Here is a 14,797-nt window from a genome sequence, read left to right as displayed (position 1 = left end):
TACTTCAGTAGTTATTATTTTAAAGTAACAGTAATTTTACTTGATGACAGTTTTGCCTACTCTACCGACCTCTCTCTGTATTACAGTTAATGTCTTGATCTTTATCAAAAACCCATGTAGTGCCTGCATGGAGGGACTTCGTGTTGTATTGGAAAACTGTAATAAATGTCTATATAACTGTACCCATCTTTCAGCTACGTACTCAGCTGCCGCTAAAAATAGGGATTTCACATATTTTTTAAACTTTTGACTTATTTTCCCAATGACCAAAATGTCAGCGCAACCCTGTAGTAACATCACAATGTCTATGACGTCACAATGGCTATGACATCACTACATCTATTTTAAAGGTGAGCGCAAGCATCTATATGTTATTTCACTTGACACACTTCAGCAGTTCAAAGGTTGGGAGACAATAGGGTGAATTAAACCTAACCATAGGTGGTGGATTACTACTGAATTTTACAGAACAAGGTACAGTGGAATGTTTAGTCTCTTAGGGATCATTTTGATGCATTTCAAACAGAGAAGGTCTGTCAGAAAAACAGCTGTAACATCCAAAACATACTTCATCAAGCATTAAAAAGTGGCATGGTGTTCTTGTCATATAGATTTTAGGGAATCTGTCATTAAACTGCTCAAAAGTATTTTAGTGATGTCATAATATTACTATTACAGGAGAGCTGCAAATATTCTAAATTGGAACTGCACAGCCTAATATCCAAATAAGTCTGTACTGAATCTCTGTGACCAAAAGGAAACGACCCTTACAGTGGCACCAGCAATGCAGACGGTATTCAGACAGGGAATCGATTTAGCGAGGAATATTTGCTCGTCAACTTTTGGGATAATGGCAAAAAGGGTAGGTTGGGCAAATGTTTTAAAAAGAGAATACTTGTTTAATACTACCTTACAACCAAGTTTTATCTAACTTTGTACTGAGAATTTTTGCTTCTTAACCCCCAGGCCCTCTATAACCCTCTATTGGAGGATGATGAAGAAACATCTGATGATGCCTTTTGTATGGACCCGTTGTGTCCGGTAAGATAAGGCTGTATTTTCAGACATTGAGTACTGTTAATAGAATAAAGTCTATGGGATGGATCTTTTCACATCCAGAATGAAATGTTACCACTCCAAAATCTATTTTTCTCTGTGTTTTGTCTGAAGGATTTTAAGGGGGCATTTTGGGGTCAAGTTGTGGTAAGTAGCACTACCTTTTCACAGATGTTTCAATAGGCTAAAGCTTTTACCCATAAAGCATGTTTTCAAGCACTGTCATGTGTCTTCTGAGTCAAACATGATCTTTTGTAAACAAATTAACTTGGTTAATGATAAATAATAAATAAATGATTGACATTCCTCATGATAAGAGGCTCATTCCACAGAAGTAGTTCTAAGTGTGACAGAGTAATGTCCTGACACACAAAACCACTGCAGTGGAATCAGACCTCTTTTTAGAGGTTTTTCTTATACATCTAGACCTAGACCTTTATACTCCACCTGGGTCTTATAGGAGGACAATGTGGAGACCCCCTTTGGCACTGTATGCTGCACCATGGCAGGTATCCCCAGGGATAACCGACCGGTCATCCTCACCTACCATGACATCGGAATGAACCGTAAGACTCTGATACTGTTGCTTGTGGCACGTAGCTGATTGCTCTAAAGTCTAAAACTTAGCATAAGCGTCATTTATTGTGTTGTAATGACCCTGGAATGCATGTCTGCAGACAAAACTTGCTTCGACGTTCTTTTCTATGATGAGGACATGCAGGAAATCATGCGACACTTTGCCGTGTGTCAGGTCAACGCTCCTGGGCAACATGAGGGTGCCAGCACCTTCCCTGCAGGGTGAGCGTGAGTGCACCATATGCCACAATGTTCTTTCAGGGGCTGAAAGACATTCCAAGGTTAAATCTAATCTAAAATGTGACCTTCAGCTACCCCATACAATTTTTTCCAGAATGTATATTTATCAGAACCTACTCCATAGCCCTCCGTCTGCCCTCAGACCACTCCTTCCTGGCAGTCAGACAGGACGACTCTATGCCATGGTGTTGGTGCCCACCTAAACTAACATCTGGAGGCCCTGACTGTCAGCATGTCTAGCTGGCACCGGCTTGTCATGCACCAGGGTTTCTTTCATGAACTTTTTTCTTAGCGTTCATATGCTACATTGATGGCTGTGGCTCCCAGTACATCATAGCTAGGTTTAGCAGGTTCAAATCCTGAAGAATCAGTGGCGTCCCTTAGAATTATAACTCACTCAGGGCAATTTTTTCCTGTAGATTCACATATCCCTCAATGGACAAGCTCTCCGAGACCCTCCCAATTGTGCTCAAGCATTTTAAGTGAGTGAACCAGATTAGCCATTTACTCTGAGATTAAACTGTCAATCCTTGTTCTAATCTGAAACCTTGCGCTTTAATGGTTTAAAGTTATGTACATTTTTTTCTCTCCACAGAATTAAGAGTGTTATTGGAATGGGTGTTGGAGCAGGAGCAAACATCCTCACACGGTTCGCTGTGAGTTGTAGCACTGTCTTTCTTCCCAATAGATTTTAACACAATGATCAAACAAGGATTACTCCTTGGTGAAATTCTTGCTTTGTAACAAAGTGTTGATACTTGCAGCATAATCCTAATCATTACACTGTCAAGCTAGCTAGACATCAACTCTCCAGAATACTGACACTTCACTATTGTTCCTCTGCTTGCACATGTAAACAAACCTTTTTCTAAGTGCAATGTAAAGTGCAAGAATGCCAAATATGGAGACTCTTAATTGCTCATTTAACTACAACAGTTTGACATATAGTAAGTAATTTTGCCCTGAAGGTTTATCTCCCTTTGACTGCTCATGCATAAATGTCTTGCAGTTGAAGTACCCAGACTTGGTTGAGGGCCTTGTCCTGATGAACATTAATGCTCAGGCAGAGGGCTGGGCAGACCGGGCAGCATCCAAGGTATCACAGTCTAATGCAATAGTAATTATCATTCTGTTAACACCCTGCTTAAACATCACGATCCCTGTATCTCTACAATTATGTCGTTTAGCTGGTCCCACCTAGCGTCCATGTCTATGGTTTCCCTGTCTCATGTCTTTTGTTTTGCTTTACTTCCTTGTTGTGGTTCCGTTGCTTAGTTTCATTTTCTTTGCTCCTTATTATTTGCACCTGTCTTGTTTAAGTCTTATTACTTCATGTATTTAAACCGTCTTGTTCCCTGTGTCTTGGCTGTTCACTGAATCCATATAACTTTCAATGTGATAACAAATAGTTCTCAGCATATTACTCTTAGTTTTCTGCAGTTTCCAGTTAACCTTTCATGCCAATCATATGGTGACAATCGACCCTATATTTTTATTCTTTTGGGATCCTTAGAAAAGTGTCAAGCCTCTTTTAATAAAGTAATGTATTTGATCAAAGCTTATGTGTACTCCAGCCACTAAAGATCAACCCACACTTTCCACAGATTTCCAGCTGGGCCCTTGGTCCCCCCAGTGTTGTCATCTCCCACCTGTTCGGTCAGGTACGAAATAACGCCTAAAATGAAATGTATATTGTATGTATTATTGAGCAGTACTTGTCAACCCAGTCCTTGTGATACATCTGACATCCCACATTTTCCCTCTATCCCAGCTCCTGACAACATCATCCTAGCTCCTAAACCAAGCCATTAGGAAAATGAACACCTGGTACAGGTGTACTGGGCTGGGTTAGAATAAACATGTGGGCCATTTCATGTGTACTGTGGACTGGGTCACTAAACACTGAACTAGAATATTTAAAAGTTAAATGCCTTATTACTAAAGATGAGTGTTCCAAATGAGCTGTCCTGAATTTAGACTGTGTCCTTTTCGTAACTAAAGAACCAGATGCCTACATTATTGTCCATCAAAAGGTCAACAATGTTTTTTTTTTTTTTACATATTCTTTTTATTATACATTTCTGTCTCGAGTGCCTGTGCAGACTGTGCATATAGAGGAAGAGACATTTAAATTCATATTCACATCAAGTTTTGATGTTTTGTGACTGATTGCGTCTTGGACTGACTCCTTTATGGCACCGTGGCAGGAGGAGATTAAGAAGAAGGCAGAATTTGTAAAGACCTTCCATCACAACATCAGCAAAAGGATTAACCAGACCAACCTTCTGCATTTTATGAAGTCCTACAACAGGTATGACTGACATCTGCATTCTATGGAATCTTCTGAGCTCTCTGCTTCTAGACTTGTTTGTCATATGAACAGCTCCCAGTCTTATTAGATCTGATCAATTTTCAGCCGAAGTAAACTGAACATTAAGAGAACTTCTCTGGGTAGAAAGACTCTAAAGTAAGTGAGAAACTGTTTCTCTTTTATCCTTATTCCATGTTATTTTTTGATGTAAAATGCCCCTGTGCCACCACATGGCTGAAAGGTTTTGTTGCTGTAGGTGTCACACTCTTCTGGTGGTAGGAGATGACTCTCCTGTGGTGGATGCTGTGGTATGTACAGCTTGTTTTACATGCAGAAGTTTAAAAACAACATTCAAAATCCAACCCAGCATTCAAATCAAACTTCTATATGTACCTGGGAGCCTGCGTGCAAATGTTTGTGTTTTCTGTCGTAGGTTGACTGCAATTCCAAAATGAATCCCTCAAAGACAACCCTCCTCAAAGTTAGTGACCTTCAAACCTCAGCAAAGCAATACTTAAAATGTTATGTTTTGCTTTTTTTATTTGACTCTCATTATAAATGCAGAAGTCATTATATGTCACTGGGGGCTTATAAATCATGAACGTTGTGATGAACTTGTGGTGAATAACATTGTCCTTCATGTTGTCCCTCATGAAGATGGCTGACTGTGGAGGTCTACCACAGCTTGATCAGGTCTGTCGTTACCCATTAAAATAATGCTCTTGCATTCAAACTGAGTGATGCACTGTGTAATCTATTGTGTCCTGTTCTTACCTTATAGCCTGGCAAGCTGGCAGAAGCCTTGAAATACTTCATTCAAGGACTGGGCTACAGTAAGTAAATACTGTAAACACACTGTCAAAAGGTCGAAATTAAAAATCGTTCAGCCTCTGCGCAATGTAAAACCCATAAATCCAGTTTAGAAAAGTTCATTACTGCCTGTTGTAGACCTTCAGGCTTTCACAACTATCTTTAAGTTATGCATGCTTTCTAAATGGTGCAGTTAAGTAGGGACCTTGAGCTATGTTACTTCACCTTGTCCTTCTGCTTATCTGCCTCTGACAGTGTCTTCTGCAGGCATGACACACCTGTCTCATTGGCACCCCACCTTCTCCACCAGAATGGCATTCTTCCACCCCTGGGCCATCACTTCCATGGAGAGCACCTCCAAGCAACGCTGAAGATGAGGCTCTCCTACCCGCTGCTCCATCCCAGTGTTGTCATGCTCAGTTCGGCTCCATTTCAAATAAAAAATACTCTAAATTGAGGGACCATTGATGTGTTGGTGTTAGTGTTTGTGTGTCATTGTCCCAGTGGACTAATTTAGACTTGCACAAAAGGAAAAAAAAAAAACCTAAATGATAAAAAGCTGTTTAAAATGTTTATACTTATCAGGCTCAGTGTTGTACCTTTATTTAGTAGCCATAAAAAAGTTGATGTATAGTACATCAATCAATGTATAACACTTTTAGTACTTAGTATATGAATCAATGTATAATATTTGGACTGCTTTAACACCAGTACAAAAGTTTAATATAATAAAGAAATAATGCACTGTGATTACGTGTGGCGGCACGAGTGCCGTAGGGCGAGGGGCAGGACGCACAGACTCCACTGACTGGGACGAACATTTATTAACATAAATGACAGCGGCACTCATGTATTAGAAACAATAAACATGGACCTGAAACAAATGAAGTTAAACAAACATAATACACAAGAATACATCTAACATAAACACGTTACATTCAGACATTACACCGACAATGACCAACACCCTGTACACTTTAACACGGGTTTATATACATTGAGACGAACAAGGTGCAGGTGTGGTTACAAACACAGCCCTCCCACTGAACGTGGCAGGCCAAACCACATGACTCGGGGGAGGCTAACATTCCATGACATTATGCTTCATCTTGTAAAAGCTTTACATGACTGACAATTTCAGCTTTTTCAGAGGACCTATTTAATTCTTTCTTACATTGTACTTCTTTCCATTCCTAGTCTAATCTTGAAATAAATTTAATTTTAATGGAAGTCTTCATAATGTGTGTTTCAGGTTATGCAAATACTTTGGGAGTTGTTTAAATCAGTCAATCTACTGAATTCCCCACCAACAACAGTATGAATAATTAATTGTCATTTACATTTATAACTTTTAACATACTAGTAGCATGTGAGTTTCATGAATTTGTACTTCATTAACTATTTGTATCACATTATTTACATTACTGTTGTAATAGTAATAGTAAAAATTCAATGGTAATAGGGCACATTGATTTGACACAGTTCAATGGCATTAAACTGCTATTAAATGAGTTCCAGTGAAGTAACTTGCTACTTGAGTATTCTTGTAACAGATACTTTCTTACTTTTACTTAAGTAATAATTTAAATGACTACTTTTACTTCTACTTCAGTAGTTATTATTTTAAAGTAACAGTAATTTTACTTGATGACAGTTTTGCCTACTCTACCGACCTCTCTCTGTATTACAGTTAATGTCTTGATCTTTATCAAAAACCCATGTAGTGCCTGCATGGAGGGACTTCGTGTTGTATTGGAAAACTGTAATAAATGTCTATATAACTGTACCCATCTTTCAGCTACGTACTCAGCTGCCGCTAAAAATAGGGATTTCACATATTTTTTAAACTTTTGACTTATTTTCCCAATGACCAAAATGTCAGCGCAACCCTGTAGTAACATCACAATGTCTATGACGTCACAATGGCTATGACATCACTACATCTATTTTAAAGGTGAGCGCAAGCATCTATATGTTATTTCACTTGACACACTTCAGCAGTTCAAAGGTTGGGAGACAATAGGGTGAATTAAACCTAACCATAGGTGGTGGATTACTACTGAATTTTACAGAACAAGGTACAGTGGAATCTTTAGTCTCTTAGGGATCATTTTGATGCATTTCAAACAGAGAAGGTCTGTCAGAAAAACAGCTGTAACATCCAAAACATACTTCATCAAGCATTAAAAAGTGGCATGGTGTTCTTGTCATATAGATTTTAGGGAATCTGTCATTAAACTGCTCAAAAGTATTTTAGTGATGTCATAATATTACTATTACAGGAGAGCTGCAAATATTCTAAATTGGAACTGCACAGCCTAATATCCAAATAAGTCTGTACTGAATCTCTGTGACCAAAAGGAAACGACCCTTACAGTGGCACCAGCAATGCAGACGGTATTCAGACAGGGAATCGATTTAGCGAGGAATATTTGCTCGTCAACTTTTGGGATAATGGCAAAAAGGGTAGGTTGGGCAAATGTTTTAAAAAGAGAATACTTGTTTAATACTACCTTACAACCAAGTTTTATCTAACTTTGTACTGAGAATTTTTGCTTCTTAACCCCCAGGCCCTCTATAACCCTCTATTGGAGGATGATGAAGAAACATCTGATGATGCCTTTTGTATGGACCCGTTGTGTCCGGTAAAATAAGGCTGTATTTTCAGACATTGAGTACTGTTAATAGAATAAAGTCTATGGGATGGATCTTTTCACATCCAGAATGAAATGTTACCACTCCAAAATCTATTTTTCTCTGTGTTTTGTCTGAAGGATTTTAAGGGGGCATTTTGGGGTCAAGTTGTGGTAAGTAGCACTACCTTTTCACAGATGTTTCAATAGGCTAAAGCTTTTACCCATAAAGCATGTTTTCAAGCACTGTCATGTGTCTTCTGAGTCAAACATGATCTTTTGTAAACAAATTAACTTGGTTAATGATAAATAATAAATAAATGATTGACATTCCTCATGATAAGAGGCTCATTCCACAGAAGTAGTTCTAAGTGTGACAGAGTAATGTCCTGACACACAAAACCACTGCAGTGGAATCAGACCTCTTTTTAGAGGTTTTTCTTATACATCTAGACCTAGACCTTTATACTCCACCTGGGTCTTATAGGAGGACAATGTGGAGACCCCCTTTGGCACTGTATGCTGCACCATGGCAGGTATCCCCAGGGATAACCGACCGGTCATCCTCACCTACCATGACATCGGAATGAACCGTAAGACTCTGATACTGTTGCTTGTGGCACGTAGCTGATTGCTCTAAAGTCTAAAACTTAGCATAAGCGTCATTTATTGTGTTGTAATGACCCTGGAATGCATGTCTGCAGACAAAACTTGCTTCGACGTTCTTTTCTATGATGAGGACATGCAGGAAATCATGCGACACTTTGCCGTGTGTCAGGTCAACGCTCCTGGGCAACATGAGGGTGCCAGCACCTTCCCTGCAGGGTGAGCGTGAGTGCACCATATGCCACAATGTTCTTTCAGGGGCTGAAAGACATTCCAAGGTTAAATCTAATCTAAAATGTGACCTTCAGCTACCCCATACAATTTTTTCCAGAATGTATATTTATCAGAACCTACTCCATAGCCCTCCGTCTGCCCTCAGACCACTCCTTCCTGGCAGTCAGACAGGACGACTCTATGCCATGGTGTTGGTGCCCACCTAAACTAACATCTGGAGGCCCTGACTGTCAGCATGTCTAGCTGGCACCGGCTTGTCATGCACCAGGGTTTCTTTCATGAACTTTTTTCTTAGCGTTCATATGCTACATTGATGGCTGTGGCTCCCAGTACATCATAGCTAGGTTTAGCAGGTTCAAATCCTGAAGAATCAGTGGCGTCCCTTAGAATTATAACTCACTCAGGGCAATTTTTTCCTGTAGATTCACATATCCCTCAATGGACAAGCTCTCCGAGACCCTCCCAATTGTGCTCAAGCATTTTAAGTGAGTGAACCAGATTAGCCATTTACTCTGAGATTAAACTGTCAATCCTTGTTCTAATCTGAAACCTTGCGCTTTAATGGTTTAAAGTTATGTACATTTTTTTCTCTCCACAGAATTAAGAGTGTTATTGGAATGGGTGTTGGAGCAGGAGCAAACATCCTCACACGGTTCGCTGTGAGTTGTAGCACTGTCTTTCTTCCCAATAGATTTTAACACAATGATCAAACAAGGATTACTCCTTGGTGAAATTCTTGCTTTGTAACAAAGTGTTGATACTTGCAGCATAATCCTAATCATTACACTGTCAAGCTAGCTAGACATCAACTCTCCAGAATACTGACACTTCACTATTGTTCCTCTGCTTGCACATGTAAACAAACCTTTTTCTAAGTGCAATGTAAAGTGCAAGAATGCCAAATATGGAGACTCTTAATTGCTCATTTAACTACAACAGTTTGACATATAGTAAGTAATTTTGCCCTGAAGGTTCATCTCCCTTTGACTGCTCATGCATAAATGTCTTGCAGTTGAAGTACCCAGACTTGGTTGAGGGCCTTGTCCTGATGAACATTAATGCTCAGGCAGAGGGCTGGGCAGACCGGGCAGCATCCAAGGTATCACAGTCTAATGCAATAGTAATTATCATTCTGTTAACACCCTGCTTAATCATCACGATCCCTGTATCTCTACAATTATGTCGTTTAGCTGGTCCCACCTAGCGTCCATGTCTATGGTTTCCCTGTCTCATGTCTTTTGTTTTGCTTTACTTCCTTGTTGTGGTTCCGTTCCTTAGTTTCATTTTCTCCGCTCCTTATTATTTGCACCTGTCTTGTTTAACTCTTATTACTTCATGTATTTAAACCGTCTTGTTCCCTGTGTCTTGGCTGTTCACTGAATCCATATAACTTTCAATGTGATAACAAATAGTTCTCAGCATATTACTCTTAGTTTTCTGCAGTTTCCAGTTAACCTTTCATGCCAATCATATGGTGACAATCGACCCTATATTTTTATTCTTTTGGGATCCTTAGAAAAGTGTCAAGCCTCTTTTAATAAAGTAATGTATTTGATCAAAGCTTATGTGTACTCCAGCCACTAAAGATCAACCCACACTTTCCACAGATTTCCAGCTGGGCCCTTGGTCCCCCCAGTGTTGTCATCTCCCACCTGTTCGGTCAGGTACGAAATAACGCCTAAAATGAAATGTATATTGTATGTATTATTGAGCAGTACTTGTCAACCCAGTCCTTGTGATACATCTGACATCCCACATTTTCCCTCTATCCCAGCTCCTGACAACATCATCCTAGCTCCTAAACCAAGCCATTAGGAAAATGAACACCTGGTACAGGTGTACTGGGCTGGGTTAGAATAAACATGTGGGCCATTTCATGTGTACTGTGGACTGGGTCACTAAACACTGAACTAGAATATTTAAAAGTTAAATGCCTTATTACTAAAGATGAGTGTTCCAAATGAGCTGTCCTGAATTTAGACTGTGTCCTTTTCGTAACTAAAGAACCAGATGCCTACATTATTGTCCATCAAAAGGTCAACAATGTTGTTTTTTTTTTACATATTCTTTTTATTATACATTTCTGTCTCGAGTGCCTGTGCAGACTGTGCATATAGAGGAAGAGACATTTAAATTCATATTCACATCAAGTTTTGATGTTTTGTGACTGATTGCGTCTTGGACTGACTCCTTTATGGCACCGTGGCAGGAGGAGATTAAGAAGAAGGCAGAATTTGTAAAGACCTTCCGTCACAACATCAGCAAAAGGATTAACCAGACCAACCTTCTGCATTTTATGAAGTCCTACAACAGGTATGACTGACATCTGCATTCTATGGAATCTTCTGAGCTCTCTGCTTCTAGACTTGTTTGTCATATGAACAGCTCCCAGTCTTATTAGATCTGATCAATTTTCAGCCGAAGTAAACTGAACATTAAGAGAACTTCTCTGGGTAGAAAGACTCTAAAGTAAGTGAGAAACTGTTTCTCTTTTATCCTTATTCCATGTTATTTTTTGATGTAAAATGCCCCTGTGCCACCACATGCCTGAAAGGTTTTGTTGCTGTAGGTGTCACACTCTTCTGGTGGTAGGAGATGACTCTCCTGTGGTGGATGCTGTGGTATGTACAGCTTGTTTTACATGCAGAAGTTTAAAAACAACATTCAAAATCCAACCCAGCATTCAAATCAAACTTCTATATGTACCTGGGAGCCTGCGTGCAAATGTTTGTGTTTTCCGTCGTAGGTTGACTGCAATTCCAAAATGAATCCCTCAAAGACAACCCTCCTCAAAGTTAGTGACCTTCAAACCTCAGCAAAGCGATACTTAAAATGTTATGTTTTGCTTTTTTTATTTGACTCTCATTATAAATGCAGAAGTCATTATATGTCACTGGGGGCTTATAAATCTAGAACTTTGTGATGAACTTGTGGTGAATAACATTGTCCTTCATGTTGTCCCTCATGAAGATGGCTGACTGTGGAGGTCTACCACAGCTTGATCAGGTCTGTCGTTACCCATTAAAATAATGCTCTTGCATTCAAACTGAGTGATGCACTGTGTAATCTATTGTGTCCTGTTCTTACCTTATAGCCTGGCAAGCTGGCAGAAGCCTTGAAATACTTCATTCAAGGACTGGGCTACAGTAAGTAAATACTGTAAACACACTGTCAAAAGGTCGAAATTAAAAATCGTTCAGCCTCTGCGCAATGTAAAACCCATAAATCCAGTTTAGAAAAGTTCAATACTGCCTGTTGTAGACCTTCAGGCTTTCACAACTATCTTTAAGTTATGCATGCTTTCTAAATGGTGCAGTTAAGTAGGGACCTTGAGCTATGTTACTTCACCTTGTCCTTCTGCTTATCTGCCTCTGACAGTGTCTTCTGCAGGCATGACACACCTGTCTCATTGGCACCCCGCCTTCTCCACCAGAATGGCATTCTTCCACCCCTGGGCCATCACTTCCATGGAGAGCACCTCCAAGCAACGCTGAAGATGAGGCTCTCCTACCCGCTGCTCCATCCCAGTGTTGTCATGCTCAGTTCGGCTCCATTTCAAATAAAAAATACTCTAAATTGAGGGACCATTGATGTGTTGGTGTTAGTGTTTGTGTGTCATTGTCCCAGTGGACTAATTTAGACTTGCACAAAAGGAAAAAAAAAAACCTAAACGATAAAAAGCTGTTTAAAATGTTTATACTTATCAGGCTCAGTGTTGTACCTTTATTTAGTAGCCATAAAAAAGTTGATGTATAGTACATCAATCAATGTATAACACTTTTAGTACTTAGTATATGAATCAATGTATAATATTTGGACTGCTTTAACACCAGTACAAAAGTTTAATATAATAAAGAAATAATGCACTGTGATTACTTGTGGCGGCCCGAGTGTCGTAGGGCGAGGGGCAGGACGCACAGACTCCACCGACTGGGACGAACATTTATTAACATAAATGACAGCGGCACTCACGTATTAGAAACAATAAACATGGACCTGAAACAAATGAAGTTAAACAAACATGATACACAAGAATACATCTAACATAAACACGTTACATTCAGACATTACACCGACAATGACCAACACCCTGTACACTTTAACACGGGTTTATATACATTGAGACGAACAAGGTGCAGGTGTGGTTACAAACACAGCCCTCCCACTGAACGTGGCAGGCCAAACCACATGACTCAGGGGAGGCTAACATTCTGTGACATTATGCTTCATCTTGTAAAAGCTTTACATGACTGACAATTTCAGCTTTTTCAGAGGACCTATTTAATTCTTTCTTACATTGTACTTCTTTCCATTCCTAGTCTAATCTTGAAATAAATTTAATTTTAATGGAAGTCTTCATAATGTGTGTTTCAGGTTATGCAAATACTTTGGGAGTTGTTTAAATCAGTCAATCTACTGAATTCCCCACCAACAACAGTATGAATAATTAATTGTCATTTACATTTATAACTTTTAACATACTAGCAGCATGTGAGTTTCATGAATTTGTACTTCATTAACTATTTGTATCACATTATTTACATTACTGTTGTAATAGTAATAGTAAAAATTCAATGGTAATAGGGCACATTGATTTGACACAGTTCAATGGTATTAAGTACCCAATGCTCTGCTTTGAAGAAGAAGAAGTACAACATTGAATTATTTTACTGCACTTGTACTGCATATTTTCAATGTATTTACATCATTTTAGAGAATGCCATATTAAGGAATAAATAAATAAATAAAGTTTATTTACCTGCTATTGTTCTTACGTCCACTGAAGTCCAAAATAATCTTTAAGGCTCTAGGTTACTTAATAGCAAATACATTTCTGTGGTATTCTGATTTATTTTCTACTTGAAAGACAGGGAATATTCTGATGTCTTTATTAGTAACTTTAATGCACCTAATGCACCCTTTTGGGGCACCCTAAAACTCTGACTAGTATTACGTGAGTAATCGCTCTAGAGCAGGGAATTGAAGATAACAGGATAATTGAGGAAAAAAGGGGAAATTTTGTTTTTTTTTCTAAAATGAATGATGTAGCCAGCGATATGAAGCCCACCCAGCCTGTTTCACTATTTGGTATCTATAGGCCACCACGGCCCTACTCAGAATTTATTAAGGAATTTTCAGATTTCCTTTCTAATCTAGTCACTTTTGTAGAAAGAGCCATTATTTTTTGTGATTTCAATATTCACCTTGATAATGCCCAAGACCCTTTGAGATTGGCCTTTAGCTGTATATCAGAATCAATTGGTTTCATCCAATGTATAAGAGAACCCACACACTCTGATGGACATGCGCTTGACTTACTATTGACATACGGTGGACACGGAGAACATAGTCAGACTACCCCAGTCGGATGCCATCTCAGACCATTCCTTAATTTCATTTGAACTACATACAAGCCACAATATAATAACCTCGCCTCGCTATCATAGCAGACGCACGATCACATCAGCCACTGCATCCCCTGTAGATTCACACACTGTTCTTTATAAAGGCATCTCTCACAGTTTAGTTACATGTAACATTTTAGCTTTTAAGCATGTAGCCACCTTTCCATATCCTTTTCTAACCTTTAAAGGGAGATGTTTCTAGCATCACCTTTGACCACATTTCCATACTTTCAAATGCAATAAATTCTTTACAAGAGGTGGTCCCTGTTATTACTGAGGTAATAACATGCGTGTTTACAGGGAAAAGAGGCCTAACAGTGCATTGGACAGATTAATAACATAAAACATAAGGGAGTTTAGAGATTCTGTGTCCTTTCAGAATGACTTGCATACAGGGCTTCAGGCTTCAGTAAAGGATCCTGCGTAGGCTTTTGGTGGACCTCAGGGTAAGATATATGAACTCTCCACCAGGCTCAGGACCATATAGAAAAACAATCTTCTTTAGGACAAGGCTAATACAAATCTTCTCTTGGAATGTAGTGGTAATGGCTTCCAACTGGTGTGGGTATTGAATAGCAGTTTGCATATATTGACTACTGTGTGGTTCAGATGTAATGGTGGTGAATGCAAACACTAATATGTAAAGGAAGGTGGGGTGAATACATAACCACTTCTGAAAAGTGTATAAAAATATGGGTTCTCTGTTTGACAGTTAGACCTTCACGAAGGGTGCCTCAATAATGCTTGTTAAGGTTAACCGGCAATAAAGGATGGGACCAGCTATTCTCTTTAACTAATTCTGAAGGCTGACTCTTCATGTTATGTTTGAATGTTTAACTTTAAAACTAACTGACTGGGTATTTAGGAACGACATTACTTTCCAAACTTCATTACTACTTTTCATCCCTTCTCATACCTTTCGGTTT

The 14,797-nt window shown here is 39.1% G+C and overlaps 2 protein-coding genes across 2 annotated transcripts; both read left to right on the top strand.

The window, feature by feature from the left end:
- The first annotated feature begins 1,513 nt into the window (after positions 1-1,513).
- LOC118240811 (protein NDRG1-like) lies at positions 1,514-5,722 on the top strand. The gene is made up of 13 exons (XM_035523055.1): positions 1,514-1,622; positions 1,734-1,854; positions 2,292-2,354; positions 2,468-2,528; positions 2,882-2,968; positions 3,477-3,533; positions 4,080-4,183; positions 4,289-4,339; positions 4,440-4,491; positions 4,617-4,664; positions 4,841-4,876; positions 4,965-5,016; positions 5,249-5,722. The coding sequence occupies exons 1-13, from the start codon at positions 1,559-1,561 to the stop codon at positions 5,362-5,364; spliced, it is 912 nt and encodes a 303-aa protein (XP_035378948.1). The 5' UTR covers positions 1,514-1,558; the 3' UTR covers positions 5,365-5,722.
- Positions 5,723-8,110: 2,388 nt separating this feature from the next.
- LOC118240812 (protein NDRG1-like) lies at positions 8,111-12,341 on the top strand. Its single transcript, XM_035523056.1, has 13 exons — positions 8,111-8,219; positions 8,331-8,451; positions 8,889-8,951; positions 9,065-9,125; positions 9,479-9,565; positions 10,074-10,130; positions 10,676-10,779; positions 10,885-10,935; positions 11,036-11,087; positions 11,213-11,260; positions 11,437-11,472; positions 11,561-11,612; positions 11,845-12,341. Exons 1-13 carry the CDS (start codon positions 8,156-8,158, stop codon positions 11,958-11,960), a joined length of 912 nt encoding a protein of 303 aa, XP_035378949.1. The 5' UTR covers positions 8,111-8,155; the 3' UTR covers positions 11,961-12,341.
- Positions 12,342-14,797: the final 2,456 nt, after the last annotated feature.

Source organism: Electrophorus electricus, chromosome 25 (assembly GCF_013358815.1).
Source record: "Electrophorus electricus isolate fEleEle1 chromosome 25, fEleEle1.pri, whole genome shotgun sequence".
In the NCBI taxonomy this organism is placed as follows: domain Eukaryota; kingdom Metazoa; phylum Chordata; class Actinopteri; order Gymnotiformes; family Gymnotidae; genus Electrophorus; species Electrophorus electricus.
This window is presented reverse-complemented; position numbering and strand designations above follow the sequence as displayed.

What these genes read in the sequence shown, in the direction of transcription:
- LOC118240812 (XM_035523056.1), top strand. Translation starts at nt 8,156, where the DNA reads ATGGCAGGTATCCCCAGGGATAACCGACCGGTCATCCTCACCTACCAT. An exon ending in GCCAGCACCTTCCCTGCAGG is followed by an intron (nt 8,452 to 8,888) that starts GTGAGCGTGAGT and finishes TTTTTCCTGTAG; the next exon opens with ATTCACATATCCCTCAATGG. An exon ending in CAAAGACAACCCTCCTCAAA is followed by an intron (nt 11,261 to 11,436) that starts GTTAGTGACCTT and finishes TCCCTCATGAAG; the next exon opens with ATGGCTGACTGTGGAGGTCT.
- LOC118240811 (XM_035523055.1), top strand. Translation starts at nt 1,559, where the DNA reads ATGGCAGGTATCCCCAGGGATAACCGACCGGTCATCCTCACCTACCAT. An exon ending in ACATCCTCACACGGTTCGCT is followed by an intron (nt 2,529 to 2,881) that starts GTGAGTTGTAGC and finishes AATGTCTTGCAG; the next exon opens with TTGAAGTACCCAGACTTGGT. An exon ending in CTGGGTAGAAAGACTCTAAA is followed by an intron (nt 4,340 to 4,439) that starts GTAAGTGAGAAA and finishes TTGTTGCTGTAG; the next exon opens with GTGTCACACTCTTCTGGTGG.